General features: G+C 37.7%; 1 protein-coding gene across 1 annotated transcript; it reads left to right on the top strand.

Annotated features, from left to right (window-relative positions):
• Positions 1-14: 14 nt before the first annotated feature.
• LOC130982754 (aminoaldehyde dehydrogenase 1, peroxisomal-like) lies at positions 15-8,308 on the top strand. Its single transcript, XM_057906832.1, has 15 exons — positions 15-245; positions 802-944; positions 1,586-1,666; positions 2,165-2,313; positions 3,197-3,289; positions 3,387-3,510; positions 4,780-4,845; positions 4,989-5,055; positions 5,293-5,369; positions 5,633-5,746; positions 6,332-6,409; positions 6,492-6,643; positions 6,775-6,835; positions 6,961-7,067; positions 7,971-8,308. The coding sequence occupies exons 1-15, from the start codon at positions 137-139 to the stop codon at positions 8,059-8,061; spliced, it is 1,512 nt and encodes a 503-aa protein (XP_057762815.1). The 5' UTR covers positions 15-136; the 3' UTR covers positions 8,062-8,308.
• Positions 8,309-18,164: the final 9,856 nt, after the last annotated feature.

The following is an 18,164-nucleotide window of genomic DNA, read 5'->3' on the forward strand; positions in this document are numbered from 1 at the left end:
TACATGACGTATCTTCAATCTCCTTATTATAAATATAATATCATCAACAATCAATATTATTGATCCGTTTCCAAGAAGTTATTAGAAACAGCAGACAGAGACAGATAAGAGTGGGGGAAAGAAAGCAAGGAAGAAAATGGCGATCTCAACACCAAGAAGAGAGCTCTTCATAGATGGAGAGTGGAAAGCCCCTCTCCTCAACAACCGAATTCCAATCATCAACCCTTCCACTGAACTCATCATAGGTTTCTTTCCCTATTCCATACACTCTTTCCTCCTTTTTTTTCTTTGACTGTCACCATTGCAGCATATGGTTCACAATATCAGTACTTTGGTTATTTACGAAATATTTAAGGAACTTTCAGATCAAGAATAAATTACAATTTTTTTACTAAAGTATCATTAATTAATAACAAATAAATACAGCTTCATCCACGACGAATTAGTCTTTTATATGTCGGATTAGGAGATTCTGTGAAAAATAAAAATAATATATATGATAAATTAAAAAAAATCACTTTTTGGATCAAACTTTAAATGAAAATGAGTAAAGTAAAAAAGTAAATATTCAATCATTCTTAAATTAAGATGGTAAAACTCACAAACAATAAAAAATTATAAATTCAAAAGTAATTAATTTTTTATTTTATCACTTTACTCATGTTTTTGTTTATTATATATTATATCAATCATCACATATAGGCATAATGTAAGATAGCATCATCATAATAATCATTTGTATAAATATCTTTTGTGGCGAATAATGCAAATTAAATTGTTATGGGGTGAATGGTGTTTCAGGGGATATCCCAGCAGCTACTAAGGAAGATGTGGAACTTGCGGTGGATGCTGCAAGAAGAGCACTGTCTCGGAACAAGGGAAGAGATTGGTCAACGGCTTCTGGCTCTCTTCGTGCTACATATCTTAGAGCCATTGCTGCAAAGGTTGCATCTTGCAATGTTTTTAGTTTTCACTATTTTTCTTATTGAAAAATTTTGGGGTATGAACCAACGTAGTCATCTGAAATTTAATATGAATCAATTTAGTCCATAAGATTTCAAAAATAAATTATGTTATTTTCTAAATTTTAGGAACTAAATTAATTCACCCCTAGAAATTTATATATCGCCTAAAACATTTTCTCAAAATTGTGTCTACTTTTTTTATTGTCTCAGGGTTAGATCTTACCAACCATGCCAAGGATGAGTCAATATTTGGCTTTTTGGAAGCAAGGAAAACGTGCTAATTTTTAACATTTTTATTGCTAGAACTACTTAAGTTGTTGGATTAAAAACATAGTTAAAGTGGAAGACAGCAATAAGCGGATTACTTTATTGTGTTACTATTAAATTACTTATTATCACATTATTTTTATGAGAGAATCTAACAAAGTAATAATTTCTTATTAATTGCTTAGCTAATTGATACAATAAGCAGAGCGTGGGGTGATGGTGAAGGGTAAGATTTGATGTGTGAGAATAAGAGAATTAATTCTTGTTAATAGTGTGATATTTACTGTTTGATTGACCCATGTTGTAACTTGTAATCTATGCATTTCATGAGAACTCACTTTTGTTTGTGACAGATAACGGAGAAAAAGGATGAGCTTGCAAAGCTTGAAGCTACTGATAATGGGAAACCGCTTGATGAAGCAGCAGCCGACATGGTAATATTTGACAAACTGGCAAACAAACAATGATTGATGTGTTTTCAACTTTTTCAAATTTTACAGAGAGAAGTAATAAAATCACTATACCCATGAAATTAAAGGACAAGAATTCACATGCTATAATAAAAATGCTATAGGGAAGTCCAGTGCACAAGCATCTCTTGATAATGCAATAATTACATTAGTGTCTGACTCCATGGCTTGAATCCACTATCTTGAAATCATAAGAAGACAACTCAACCAATGTTCCAAGGCTCTCCTTTAATGAAAAAATTCTATAACATACACACAAGATTTTATTCATTTGACAAATTTATCTAAAATATGGGTAATTTTGTGACTCACACATTCTTTTGTGATCATTCTTCTTAAGGATATATTGTTTTTATATAGACAATTCCACTGACCAAATCAATTTCTAGTTAAATTTTTGGTACTTCACTCATTTATTTCATTTTGTTGTCAGGAATTTTACTTTTTATTTTTGTGTTGTAGGATGATGTTATTGGTTGTTTTAGCTACTATGCTGAACTTGCTGAAGGGTTGGATGCAAAGCAAAAGGCACATGTGTCTCTTCCTATGGAGAACTTCAAGAGTTATGTGATCAAGGAGCCAATTGGTGTTGTTGCGTTGATTACTCCATGGTATCCTTCATTTTAATTTCCTATTATACATTTTCAAAATATTGCTACATAAAGTTATATACGATTTTGTTGTTTCTCCAATATAAATTTTGTGAATATTAGTTTTTGGCTTTGGCTCATGAAACACGTGGAAAATTGGATACCCTGCCAATTCAGTTGTGAAATGATTTCGGACTTTCCAAAATCACTTTCAGTTTAATTGAATATGGTGAAAAAATATGCACCCTAATGCAAAATCAATTGAGCAGCTAGTGCTGTAAAATTAATCAGAAATTTGATCCTTGTTACAGTTTATTACATAGGTAATCATTTCATTTACAGCCTCAATTAGTCTATTAGTCACTGAACATTCATATCATTTATAATTGAGTAGATATGAGATGCCAGAGTACACTAAGATTAAAATACACTTCTCTGTATAGGATTATTACACTTGGACTGTGATGGTTGTAATTCAGTTAGTGGCAGTTGTAACATGGAAACTAGTACTTGAAATTGCTATAGTAGCTTACTGAACAAGCTACTCTACCTCCTTTACAATAAATATATCACAGTTTCACTTTCAGTTCTCTTGTAGTTTATTTTTCTCTCAATTGAATCCTAATAAATAGAAAATATTTAATTTTCAGCTTAATAGTCACTGTAGTCAATAATTTTTGTCATTTTAGTCTTCAAAACTTGGTTAAAATTAGTCCCTTAAACTCTTTTCCATCTTAAAATCGTTTGTGTGAGTGACGTGGCATGCCACGCATCATCGCATCAGTGTGCCACTTGACACTTTAATGACTTATGCTGAAATATAAAGATTAAATTGAGCATTTATTCACTGGTAATTGATGTCATGAATGAAAAATGAAATGATGAGTTAAATTTTTTGTAACAGGAACTATCCGTTGCTAATGGCAGCATGGAAAGTTGGTGCTGCTCTGGCTGCTGGTTGTACTGCAGTATTGAAGCCATCTGAACTGGCATCTGTGTATGATCTCAATTCAATTCTCACAAATCACAACTATCACTAACTTGATTCTTTATTGGGCTTTCTTCTCATGTTGTATTATTATTTACGATTTTAGGACATGTTTGGAGTTGGCCGAAATATGCAAAGAAGTAGGTCTTCCAGCAGGGGTGTTAAACGTGATCACTGGATTAGGCACTGAAGCCGGGGCTCCTTTGGCTTCACATCCTGATGTAGACAAGGTGAGATTGAGTTTCAGTTATTCCTTATTAGCTTACATTAGCAGCTAATGCAATTTTATATGTGTGTTCAAGATCCGGTCTAGCCCAAAAATTTATATGTAGCTATAAAGTCAAGTTTAAGTTTGTATTATTAATCCTGCACAATATTTGGGTCTGATATGGGTCACAATTTGGATAGGCTTGTCTTAGTCCAAAATTATATATTTCTTTCAAAAGTATATTCTATTTAATAAATAATTTTTGGTATTAGTATTGTATAACATATTTTAGTTTTAATTTTATATCTGATTTTAAAATGTCTAAACTTATATATATTGATTTAATATCAAACTAATATGGTCCAATTCAAATTGGTTTGGAAGTGTTCACCTAGCATATCCAAGAATTTGTACCATAGTGCATGCTTTTTGTTGATGACATCATCGTTTTGGGAGAATCAAGAGAAGATTTTATTTAGAAACTAGATTTGTGGGGAGAAGTTTTAGAAGTGTATGGTTTGTACAAAAACTGTATTAAGACATAATATATGGAATGAAAGGTCGCAGGAGGAGGGGAAACACTAACATAGAAGTAAAAATTGGAGAAAACATCCTACCACAAGTAAAGAGATTTAAGTATCTTTGGTGTATTATAATGGATGGTGGAGAAATCAAGAATGGTGTAAAACATGGGATTCAAGTAAACTGGTTAAAGTGGCGGATTGCTTCTGGTTTTATATGTGACAAAAAAGTACCTTTATTACATAAGAGTAAATTTTGTCATACTACTATTAGACCAGCTATGTTATATGGAACAAAGTGTTTGGCAAACAAAAGGTGAGCTTAAAAATAAGTTTAGTGTGGCAGACACAAGGATACTTAGATGAATGAGCTGTCAAACACGCACATAATAAGGAACGAGGATATAAGAGGAAATTTGGAGTAGTTCTTATTGTTGTAAAAATTGTAGAATCTCATTTCAAGTAGTTTGGATATGTGGAGAGAAGATTGGCAAAGCATCTAGTTTGAAAGGTGGATCAGATGGAAAATAGATAGGTGGCGAAATGTAGAGCAAAACCCAAGAAGATCATATACAAGGTGGTAAAAAAAGATCTGTGTAAACGATCTCATTATAAACATGATAGATGATAGAGTATAATGACGTCATTGCACTAGCTTGGTGCAGGTCTAGCCCGACCCTGCCCATGTAGAACCCTTATATATCATGCAAATTTAGTTGAGTTTGTAAAGGTACTATGTTGTGAATGATATTTTTTATTTGTTGCAACAGATATCCTTTACTGGAAGTTCTGCAACTGGAAGCAAAATTATGCAAGCTGCAGCTCTGCAAGTCAAGGTATTTCTAAGAAGCAATAGTTCTACCTATTCAGATATGTAAAGAAGAATGCAAAATGCACACCCCAGAAGAGATTGGAAACATTTTTTTTCCAAATTTATTTTTCCATGTTCATGTGATATAGATTTATGATTTCTTGGCAGCCTGTTTCACTAGAGCTTGGTGGAAAAAGTCCAATTATTGTTTTTGACGATGTTGACATTGATAAGGGTAAGTGACTTCTCAAGTATAGTTGAATTGTTACTCCCTGCATTTAAATACATTGATATTTTAGTGTACCAAAAAAATGAAAGTCATGGTTTATTAAAAAGGAGAACGTAATTATTATAAACATCTTTTGTCATTGTAGAGTCATGAGAAAATCTTACATGATCAAAACATACTCTCACATACAATTTGATATTTAATTTATTAATCACTTTACTGTCCATGATTTAATTTAAATAGTTGCTGAATGGACCATGCTGGGCTGTTTCTATACCAATGGTCAGATATGTAGTGCAACATCTCGGCTTATTGTCCATGTAAGTTTTGTCAAATATAAAACTATTCATGAATTTTTACCCAACAGTTTAAACTTTTAGAATAAATGGTTTTAGGAAAAGCTTAATCCATAAATTTTACTCCATTTTCAAGAAGCAGTTGTAGTTTTGGTTTTGCTTCATAAATGGGAGGATGGGAATGTTGATACTTACGTAGATTCTTGTAGAATTTTGTCTTCTAACTTTATAGGAATTGTGTTTACCTTTTTTTGAATTTCTTAAAACAGACACTTTGATTGTTTCAGGAAAATATAGCAACAAAGTTTTTGAATAGGCTTGTGGAATGGGCTAAAAACATCAAAGTTTCAGATCCCTTGGAAGATGGTTGCAAATTAGGCGCCATTGTTAGCGAAGCTCAGGTATGTTATGTTAGGCGCCTCCTGTTCTTCTTATTTTAATAAGTAAGGAAAATATTTATTGTCATATTCTCCATTTTCATTTGTTTTTAGGTGATGGTTCCTCTTTGGTTCTGTTACACTGCTTATGTTTGGCTCTTACTTGGCTTGTTAAATTTCTTATGAATTCTATTGTCTAACATCAGTGTTTAAACAACTTCGAGAAACAAAACTTTCAATTTCTCACTACAGATATGATACATGATAGTGCTCGATGATGGCGTTGTTTGATCCATATAGCCGACCCCACTTAGCAGGATAAGGCTTTGTCGTTGTTGTTGTTGTTGTTGTTGTGACCGAGTTTCAAGTAGCATGTAGAAAAATTAAGGGAGGAGAAAAAACTGAAAATGAATTAAGTTTTAATATATAGGAGAAAAGAATTATTGCCTGGTTGACTATATTTTTCAGATATTTATCTTTGACAATTGTTTGCGTAGTTCCTATGGTTCAGATTTCTTTCTAGACTTGTAATCTGAAAACAATTTAAATAATTTAAGCATTTATTAGGAATTTAGATCCTCTAAATTTTGAACTGTATGATTGATTCAGTATCAAAAAGTTCTCAAGTTTATTTCAACTGCTAAGAGTGAGGGTGCAACAATTTTGACCGGAGGGTCTCGCCCCGAGGTATGATATTACCTTCCGATGCTTGCAATTGGGAATGTCTTTGAAGAATTTCCTGTCTCTGAATTATTGATGGCATTTGCAGAATTTAAAGAAGGGTTATTTTGTTGAACCAACCATTATAACTGATGTGAGTACCTCAATGCAAATTTGGAGAGAGGAAGTTTTTGGACCTGTGCTCTGTGCCAAAACATTTAGCAGTGAGGAAGAAGCCATTGAACTAGCAAATGATACCCAGTGAGTTCATGACCATTATTTGATTTTCTGCAATCTTATTATGATTTATTAAGATTGTGTTTGGGTGAGTGTGATTTTTAATTTGCTGAAAATCACTTAGGGTCAAATTGAATTACTTTGTTCTTTGACAGCTATGGCTTAGGGTCAGCTGTGATGTCAAATGATCCAGAAAGATGTGAGCGGATATCCAAGGTAAGAATGTTCTTAGATTACCATAATATCATATTTACAAAACAAAATAATCCGATTCCAATAGTTGAAAATAGTATACAACTTTATGTTTTTCTTTTTTTAAACAATTTTTTCTTTTTCTGCAGACTGTTCAGGCTGGAATTGTATGGATCAATTGTTCTCAACCAACTTTCATTCAAGCCCCATGGGGTGGCATTAAACGTAGTGGGTTCGGTCGCGAATTAGGAGAATGGTATGCTCTTAATTTTTTCAGTAATGCTAGGGAGACAAAAATTGAAGTTACTTTTTTTTTAATTTAACATCAATAATATATAACATCTATAATTATATATTTGTTCTAAAATAACACAATTATTCTAGTGGTAATGAATGAACACTAAATAATAAGATAATTTTGGAATATTTGGGCTCTTTTTTTATTATTTTCCAAACATTATTGTAATTTTTATGAGGAATAAATGACCATTTGTATCCATAAAAGATGAAAACATTGACCTATGTACCCATACTAAATCGAAACTAAACTTGTACCCACATAAGATGTCATCCGTGTGACAAAAATACCCTACGTGCTCCAACCCTCCAAAGACAGGGTACTTTTGTCACACGGAGGGCATCTTACATGGGTACAAGTTTAGTTTTGATTTAACGTAGGTACATATGTCAGCGTTTTCATCTTTCATAGATACAAATGGTCATTTATTCTTTTTATGAGTGTCTTAGGCGTTTGAGGTATTGCCGGAGTTAAGAAGACGAAAAGAAAAGTTTTAAAGAATAAAATGGACTCTACTTTATACATGAAGTCATTCTCTATATTCCTTTATTTTCTATTTAAAATCTCAACTTACAAATACACTTCAGTTCAACAACTGCATAAGTAAATTTGAATGTCCTTTTTAATATATATCAAAGTAAGAGGCTTGTCTTGCTCTAATCGGACCTAAGAATTTTTAGTGACTAATAATTGTTTAAGTACAGATGCGGTACTTCAGAATTATTTGGATTTTATTGAAAAATTGATTTGATTCATTCACATTGCACATAATTTTCAAATAATCTATTTTGATCGTTTTATCATTTGAGAATGTGGATCTGATTTTCTGTTTTCATTTTTTATACTTTCTTTTTTTGTTAGGGGACTTGATAATTTCCTGAGTGTGAAGCAAGTTACAAAGTATATTTCTGATGAACAGTGGGGCTGGTATAAGTGTCCTTCAAAGATGTAATACCATGTAAATTGGTGATATAAAATTCAAGTTCTAGATCTTTTCATGGAATAAGGTGTGGCCCATTCAAAGTTGTGATTATGATGTAATAATAATATACGTATATTTATAATGTTTTATGGGCTTGCTGACTGTGATATTGTTTTCTTTATTTGACTTATAGTTAAGTACTGGGTTTGTAATACTCTTTGGTTACATGAATAATGAGCATATGAGAAAGTACCAATAAAGTTTTTTAGGGTAACAACTGCTCCACGGAGTCAACTGCTCCGATCAACTAGTCATACCGTCACACTTACCGCACCTCTACTTTTTGATTCATGTGGTTCCCTCTTACGTGACATATCTCAAAGTACATCAATGGTATACATACAAGGGTAGTTTATAGAATTTTAAAAAATTTGATAGCTCATTTTTAATATGGCAATTCATCGTAAACTTCCATTTAAGGTTGATGTCCAATTAGCATCAACATGATCATGTCTACATAAGTCACCAGCCCAATACAAATATTAAGCCACCTTTTTTAGAAGACCTCCATAGTAACTCATAGAAAATCAACAAAACCAGTTGGGACCAAAACAAATAGTTATCGGACATCCCTTTATGTTACTACAAATTTCAACATGATGTTCAAAAACTTTCAGACGACACAATTCCACTATCTATAGAATACACAGACAATTTTTTATTCACTATTCTTATTTTATGTTATTTTGTTTGTTGAATTCTTTGGCTTTTTATATTAATTTTTCTTATTTTATTGAGTTCCTCCTAATTAAATTCGATTATTTCAATGTCCAAAAATACAAATTTAAAACTCAAAATTAAATCAACAACTGTACTATCCTTATTCAAAAGTCGAGAAACACTAAATAATAAAAATTAGAGCGATAAATTTCAAGAGCACATAAGTTAAATGCATATCACCATTCCATTTATTATTTAGACCAATTCCACTACTACTATTAAGAGTATTTAAATATTTAAAAAATATTTGAATACCTAAAAAATATATTATTGACATAAAAATAAAGCACTTCGAATACTTCAATAAAAAGTTCAAAAAATTTTTATTGTGTAAAGGTTATAGTAACAATATATTTATTATTAAATTAATAAGTTTTATTTTTTTGTGACTAATTAATAAGTTTTATTTAATTTTTGATATTTTATCCTTAAATCATAAAACATGTAAAAATTTTAAAAAATTTAAAATTTTGTGACAAGTTAAAATATTAAAAATAAATTAAAATTAATATATTTGTAATACATATATATCGACTAAAGTATATGTTATTTAATTTCTATAAGACAAAAAATATACATTATAAAAATAGAATTTTCTCTGTGTGTTTAAACTTAGTGAAGTACTCTAATTTTACTACTGGATCGTCGTGTCGGGGCATAACACCCTTAGCATCCTCCCTGGTAAAAGTTATTGCATGCAAGTCGAGTATTTCAGTTTCCTCCCCAGTCTGATAAACCTCTTTTAGATGTCTTTTATGAGAGAATTTTGTAATTTTTTCTCCTATAAATCCTCCAGTAATCATATGGATATGCCTCTCAGGAGTTCGTTGTGGTCGGTCTTCATCTCTCTTTCTTCTGTTACTATCGTCCAATCTTCTCACCAGATATTTATCCAATCGACCATCTCTAGCTAACTTTTCAATCACATTTTTTATGACGTAACAATCGTTGGTAGAGTTGCCGTCGATTTTGTGGTATTCGCAGTCTGATCGATTTCTCCCTTTTTTACTTTTGATGGGCCTGGGAGGTGGTATCTTTTCAGAGTGGCAGATCTCTGTAGACATCAACTAGTGAGACTCGCAGAGAGTGTAAGTGTGATATCTTCTAGGCTTGTTTGAGTTATACCCTTTTTTTTTCTTGGTCTCCTTCTCTTTCTCCTATGGCTGGTATTGGATTTTATTCTAGTCCAACCCAACAAGAGTCAGAGATCCATCCAGCGAAATTGCGTCCCGTCGTACGATGAGACGCCCATCACGTGCCCGATCTCCTCTAAGGAGATCTTGACAGCTGGTGGAATCTTATGAAGGACTAGGCCCTAGCAGAAGGAGGGCCCACCCAAATGAATAACGATAAAGAAAATAGACTTATCCCTCTCCCCAGATGCGTCATCATTACCCTAACTTAAGTATTAGAGTGTCCTTGCAGGTGGCTCCACCCGTCGACCAACTAACGACCTGCTAGCGGTGCTCTTCCCTTCAAATTGTGTGTTCAGGTCCTGATCCTTACCTCGACATCTCATCACCAACTGACACAATGAACTAACGAACAATGACGCCATCTGTGGAAATCTGACGCACAGAGAATGGAAGCTTTTCTTCACCCAAAAGATGAGCTAGGAGGGGCCACGAGCAGCGAACGACAGGGGGTTGCCTCATGAGTAGGCTGAGCACAGGGACCTCTCGAAGGCAGCAGCCCACCCCCTCTAACAAGGATCACTCCCGTGACCAATCCCCAAGAAGGCGTCCCTTCGGGTGAACAGACAGTGACAATTCTTGGATGATGCAAAAGCTTAGACACATAGTCCAAAACCGAGAGAGAGAGAGAGAGAGAGAGAGAGAGAGAGAGAGAGAGAGAGAGAGATGGCCCCGAGGCTAGCCGAGATGCTCGTTCGTGTGCAGAGGCATGACACAAAGAAGGTCGGAAGAGCATCAGGGTTTGGGGGAGGACGACGAGTGCGACTAGACTGAAGGTCGCACCCAGTTTTATCACTCTCGAGATAAGTCGAGAAGCCGGGAGAGAAGGGAGGAGAGGAAGAAGAAACGTCGAGACCTCGTCGTGATTGGCGCCACCTCTTTCCACTCTTCTATCCTCACAGTATGATTGCCCACGAACTTCGATAAGCCAACGGACATGAGACATGATGGTATCAAAGACCTACAGGAGCATATTACGGCCTTCGAGGCCAGGATGAATCGAAAGGGCATGGGAGACGCGGTCAAATGCCGGGTGTTTCCCGTAACCCTGGCTGGGCTAGCAATCCGTTGGTTCAACTCCCTCCCACAAGGCACCATAACTACTTTCTCAGACATCTCTCAGAAGTTCCTAGCCCAATTCACCACTCAGAATGCCAAGACAAAACATCTGATCAATCTCTTAGGGATAACACAATGCGTCGGTAAGCCTACGAGGAAGTACTTGGACCGTTTCAACGATAAATGCTTGGAAATTGATGGTCTCACAGACTCTGTGACCAGCTTGTACCTGACGAACGACCTAGTGAATGAGGACTTCTGGAAGCACCTAACCACCAATCCCATTTGGACGATGCAGGAGATCCAATGTGTGGTGAGAGAATACATAAATGACGAGGAAGTCAGCCAGGTGGTGGTCACCAATAAACGGTAGCTAGCCGCCTAGCCTTCCCACTAGACCGCCAACCCAGATAAACAACAGGATGTCCTAAAGGAGATGACAACTGGAAGAACATTCAAACCCCTCCCACAGATAGGGAAGTTCACGAACTACACACCACTAGCCACCCCAATAGTCGAGGTTTTCGATCAGATCACAGATATAGACATTTTGCCTAAACTGAGGTAGTTGAAAGATAAGACAGGGGAAAGAAGAGCATCTATTGTAATTACCACAAGGGCTTTGGGCACAAGATGCAAGACTGCTTCGACCTAAAAGACACGTTAGAGCAGACCTTCCGAGAAGGCAAGTTGAGTGAGTTCTCTTAGTTCATCCGAGAACCAAAGAGAAAAGAAAGGGAGTGGTCTGAAGAAGATCAAGGTCGGGTTGTCAAGCCCAAACAAAGCACTCCGGAGAACCCGGACACAGGTCCCACGATAGTAGTGAATGTTGTGGTTGGAAGAAGCACCCTACCAAAAATTGAAGTTTGCGTCAAAGAAGGACGCTAAGGTTCTTGCCGTTATGACTGAGGGGAGACCTTCCCCCAGAGAACTTCTCGAAATATCATTCAGTCCTAGGGACTAGTGGTGTGACGGCTTACCCGAGATCCCTCCAATGGTGGTGACTGCAAGAGTCGGGACAGGCCTGGTCAAGCGAATTCTAGTAGACATAGGGGCTAACTCGAGTATTATGTTCCGAAATGTGTTTGATGTCCTGGGGCTGAAAGAAAGAAACCTCAAGGACTACCTCCACAGGGTTGTGGGGCTAGGCGATAACTGCATTAAGCCAAATGACAGGCGAAGAATCATTAATGACCTGCTGGCGGTCATTTGCACCAAATTCCTAATAATGAAGTTTGTGACGGATAACGGGTCGGTCGGGACGATTCGAGGAGACCTAGAAACGGTCATCGCTTGTGATAACGCTAGTCTATCCTTACAAAGAAGTGTTAAGGATGCAGCCAGCATCTTTTTGGCAAATTTGGAGGAGCATCCTAAGCCAGAACCCCAAGGCGACTTGGAAAAATTCCAAGTAGGTGGGCAGACGACAAGTTCACATTTGTGATATGTAATCTACCTTGTGACTGAAAGGACCCTTAGTTGAGTTCGTCCGAGCTAATAGAGACATCTTCGTTTGGACCCCTGCCGATATGTCGGGTATAGGCCCAGAGTTTATGTCCCACCACTTTGCAGTTAAGCAAAATATGTATGTCAACGGAAAGAGCAAATGAGGTAGCCAAGCAGACAGCCAGCTTGTTGGAAGTCGATTTTATCAGAGAACTAGACTGCTACACTTGGCTGTCAAATGTTGTTCTCATGAATAAGCCAAATAGAAAATGGAAGATGTGCGTGGATTACTCGGACCTTAACAAGGCCTGCACAATAGACTCATTTTCCCTCCCCAATATAGACGCACTGGTGGACGCGGCAATAGGATACAAGTTCCTGACTTTCATGGACGTCTAATCGGGATACAACCAGATCCTAATGCACCGACCTGATGAGAAAAAGACAACGTTCATACCACCACGGGGGACATATTGTTACAGAGTCATGCCGTTTGCCTTAAAAAATGCGAGGGTGACCTACCAAAAATTAATGAACAAGGTCTTCAAGGATCTCAAAGGGAAGTCGGTGGAGGTTTATGTCGATGACATGCTTGTCAAGATGGTGGTGCCAGAGTCTCTAGTGGCCAAATTGCAGGTCGTCTTTGACTCCCTCCGAAGACACAATATGAGGCTAAACCCCCTGAAATGCGCTTTTGGCATGGAAGCGGGGAAGTTCCTAGGATTTATGATCATCACCCAAAAGGGGGTAGAAGCCAACCTAAACAAATGTGAAGTCGTGCTTTGCATGGCGAGCCCCAAGTGTGTGAAGGACATACAAAGGTTAGCAAGAAGGTTGACGACTCTTTCCTGTTTTCTTGGCGCCTCAATAGCCTTCGAGTGGGCCCGATTTGCAAAGAGGCTTTTAACCACTTCAAAAGAATATTGTCGAAGCCTCCGGTACTCAGAAAGCCGAAGGAAGGCGAGCCCTTATACCTGTACCTCGCAGTAACAAAAGAGGCCTTAGCTGCCACTTTGGTGCATAAGGAGGGTAAACAACAGCAACCTGTGTACTTCATAAGCAAGGTGCTCTGGTGCGCGAAATTGTGAACAATACTTTTCACAACTCTCATAATCCCCGGTAATGAACCCCAAAAACTTGGTGTTCAATACCATGGCATAAACACAACTTCGCACAACTAACCAGCAAGTGCACTGGGTCGTCCAAGTAATAAACCTTACGCGAGTAAGGGTCGATCCCACGGAGATTGTTGGTATGAAGCAAGCTATGGTCATCTTGTAAATCTTAGTCAGGCAAACTCAAATGGATATGGTGATATACGAATAAAACATAAAGATAAAGATAGAGATACTTATGTAATTCATTGGTGGGAATTTCAGATAAGCACATGAAGATGCTGTGTCCCTTCCGTCTCTCTGCTTTCCTACTGTCTTCATCCAATCCTTCTTACTCCTTTCCATGGCAAGCTTATGCAAGGGTTTCACCGTTGTCAGTGGCTACCTCCCATCCTCTCAGTGGAAATGTTCAACACACCCTGTCACGGCACGGCTATCCATCTGTCGGTTTTCAATCAGGCCGGAATAGAATCCAGTGATTTTTTTGCGTCTGTCACTAACGCCCCGCCTTCAGGAGTTTGAAGCACGTCACAGTCATTCAATCATTGAATCCTACTCAGAATACCACAGACAAGGTTAGACCTTCCGGATTCTCTTGAATGCCGCCATCAGTTCTAGCCTATACCACGAAGACTCTGATCTCACGAAATTGAATAGAAGAACAATAGTAATTGCATTAATACTCGAGGTACAGCAGAGCTCCACACCTTATTCTATGGTGTGTAGAAACTCCACCGTTGAAAATACATAAGAACAAGGTCTAGGCATGGCCGAATGGCCAGCCTCTCAATGATCTAAGATAGCCTAAGAACAAAGATAGCTACCAAGATCTCTAAATACAATAGTAAAAGGTCCTACTTATAGAGAACTAGTAGCTTAAGGTTTACAGAGATGAGTAAATGACATAAAAATCCACTTCCGGGCCCACTTGGTATGTGCTTGGGCTGAGCAATGAAGCATTTTTGTGTAGAGACTCTTCTTGGAGTTAAACGCCAGCTTTTGTGCCAGTTTGGGCGTTTAACTCCCATATTGGTGCCAGTTCCGGCGTTTAACGCTGGAAATTCTAAAGGTGACTTTGAACGCCGGTTTGGGCCATCAAATCTTGGGCAAAGTATGGACTATCATATATTGCTGGAAAGCCCAGGATGTCTACTTTCCAACGCCGTTGAGAGCGCGCCAATTGGGCTTCTGTAGCTCCAGAAAATCCACTTCGAGTTCAGGGAGGTCAGAATCCAACAACATCTGCAGTCCTTTTCAGTCTCTGAATCAGATTTTTGCTCAGGTCCCTCAATTTCAGCCAGAAAATACATGAAATCACAGAAAAACACACAAACTCATAGTAAAGTCTAGAAAAGTGAATTTTAACTAAAAACTAATAAAAATATACTAAAAACGAAACCAAATATACTAAAAACATACTAAAAATAATGCCAAAAAGCGTACAAATTATCCGCTCATCACAACACCAAACTTAAATTGTTGCTTGTCCTCAAGCAACTAAAAATCAAATAAGATAAAAAGAAGAGAATATGCAATGAATTCCAAAAACATCTATGAAGATCAGTATTAATTAGATGAGCGGGGCTTTTAGCTTTTTGCCTCTGAACAGTTTTGGCATCTCACTCTATCCTTTGAAACTCAGAATGATTAGCTTCTTTAGGAACTCAGAATCCAGATAGTGTTATTGATTCTCCTAGCTAAGTATAATGATTCTTGAACACAGCTACTTATTGAGTCTTGGCTGTGGCCCAAAACACTCTGTCTTCCAGTATTACCACCGGATACATACATGCCACAGATACATAATTGGGTGAACCTTTTCAGATTGTGACTCAACTTTGCTAAAGTCCCCAATTAGAGGTGTCCAGGGTTCTTAAGCACACTCTTTTTGCCTTGAATCACAACTTTATTTCTTTCTTTTTCTTTTCTTTTTCTTTCTCTCTTTTTTTTTCGTCTTTCTCTTTCTCTTTTTTTTTGTATTCACTGCTTTTTCTTGCTTCAAGAATCATTTTTATGATTTTTCAGATCCTCAGTAACATGTCTCCTTTTTCATCATTCTTTCAAGAGCCAACATTCATGAATCACAAATTCAAAAGACATATGCACTGTTTAAGCATGCATTCAGAAAACAAAAGTGTTGCCACCACATCAAAATAATTAAACTGTTATAAAATTCAAAATTCATGCAATTTTTTTTCTTTTTCAATTAAGAACAATTTTTTATTCAAGAAAGGTGATGGATTCATAGGACATTCATAACTTTAAGGCATAGACACTTAAGACACTAATGATCATAAGACACAAACATGGATAAACATAAGCATGAAAACTCGAAAAACAAGAAAATAAAGAACAAGGAGATTAAAGAACGGGTCCACCTTAGTGATGGCGGCTTGTTCTTCCTCTTGAAGATCTTATGGAGTGCTTGAGCTCCTCAATGTCTCTTCCTTGTCTTTGTTGCTCCTCTCTCATGATTCTTTGATCTTCTCTAATTTCATGGAGGAGGATGGAATGTTCTTGGTGCTCCACCCTTAGTTGTCCCATGTTGGAACTCAATTCTCCTAGGGAGGTGTTCAGTTGCTCCCAATAGTCTTGTGGAGGAAAGTGCATCCCTTGAGGCATCTCAGGGATCTCATGATGAGAGGGGTCTCTTGTTTGCTCCATCCTTTTCTTAGTGATGGGCTTATCCTCATCAATGGGGGTGTCTCCTTCTATGTCAACTCCAACTGAATAACAGAGGTGACAAATGAGGTGAGGAAAGGCTAACCTTGCCAAGGTGGAGGACTTGTCCGCCACCTTATAGAGTTCTTGGGCTATAACCTCATGAACTTCCACTTCTTCTCCAATCATGATGCTATGAATCATGATGGCCCGGTCTAGAGAAACTTCGGACCGGTTACTAGTGGGAATGATTAAGCGTTGGATAAACTCCAACCATCCTCTAGCCACGGGCTTGAGGTCATGCCTTCTTAGTTGAACCGGCTTCCCTCTTGAATCTCTCTTCCATTGGGCGCCCTCTTCACAAATGTCAGTGAGGACTTGGTCCAACCTTTGATCAAAGTTGACCCTTCTAGTGTAAGGATGTTCATCTCCTTGCATCATAGGCAAGTTGAATGCCAACCTTACATTTTCCGGACTAAAATCCAAGTATTTTCCCCGAACCATAGTAAGCCAATTCTTTGGATCCGGGTTCACACTTTGATCATGGTTCTTGGTGATCCATGCATTGGCATAGAACTCTTGAACCATTAAGATTCTGACTTGTTGAATGGGGTTGGTAAGAACTTTCCAACCTCTTCTTCGGATCTCATGTCGGATCTCCGGATATTCACTCTTTTTGAGTGAAAAAGGGACCTCGGGGATCACCTTCTTCAAGGCCACAACTTCATAGAAGTGGTCTTGATGCACCCTTGAGATGAATCTCTCCATCTCCCATGATTCGGAGGTAGAAGCTTTTGCCTTCCCTTTCCTCTTTCTAGAGGTTTCTCCGGCCTTGGATGCCATAAATGGTTATGGAAAAACAAAAAGCACTGCTTTTACCACACCAAACTTAAAAGGTTTGCTCGTCCTCGAGCAAAAGAAGAAAGAAGAGAGTAGAAGAAGAAGAAATGAGGAAGAAGAGAATGGCTTTGTGTTCGGCCAAAGAGGGGGGAAGTGGTGTTTAGGGTGTGTGAAAATGAAGGAGTGAAGATGGGTTTATATAAGTGTGAGGGGAAGGGTCATGGTTCGGCTATGGGAGGGTGAGTTTGGGAGGGAAAGTGGTTCGAATTTGAAGGGTGAGGTAGGTGGGGTTTTATGAAGGATGGATGTGAGTGGTGAAGAGAAAGATGGGATTTGATAGGTGAAGGGTTTTTGGGGAAGAGGTGTTGAGGTGATTGGTGAATGGGTGAAGAAGAGAGAGAGTGGTGGGGTTGGTGGGGATCCTGTGGGGTTCACAGATCCTGAGGTGTCAAGGAAAAGTCATCCCTGCACCAAATGGCATGTAAAAATGCGTTTTGAGCCAATTCTGGCGTTAAACGCCGGGCTGGTGCCCATTTCTGGCGTTTAACATCAGGTTCTTGCCCTTTCCTGGCGTTTAACGCCAGTCTGGTGCCCCTTTCTGGCGTTAAACGCCCAGAATGGTGCCAGACTGGGCGTTAAACGCCCATCTGCTAGCCTTACTGGCGTTTAAACGCCAGTAGGTTCTTCCTCCAGGGTGTGCTGTTTTTCTTCCTGTTTTTCATTCTGTTTTTACTTTTTCAATTGATTTTGTGACTTCTCATGATCATCAACCTACAGAAAACATAAAATAACAAAGGAAAATATATAACATTGGGTTGCCTCCCAACAAGCGCTTCTTTAATGTCAGTAGCTTGACAGAGGGCTCTCATGGAGCCTCACAGATGCTCAGAGCAATGTTGGAACCTCCCAACACCAAACTTAGAGTTTGAATGTGGGGGTTCAACACCAAACTTAGAGTTTGGTTGTGGCCTCCCAACACCAAACTTAGAGTTTGACTGTGGGGGCTCTGTTTGACTCTGATTTGAGAGAAGCTCTTCAT

The sequence above is a fragment of the Arachis stenosperma genome, chromosome 5, assembly GCF_014773155.1.
Source record: "Arachis stenosperma cultivar V10309 chromosome 5, arast.V10309.gnm1.PFL2, whole genome shotgun sequence".
NCBI lineage: Eukaryota > Viridiplantae > Streptophyta > Magnoliopsida > Fabales > Fabaceae > Arachis > Arachis stenosperma.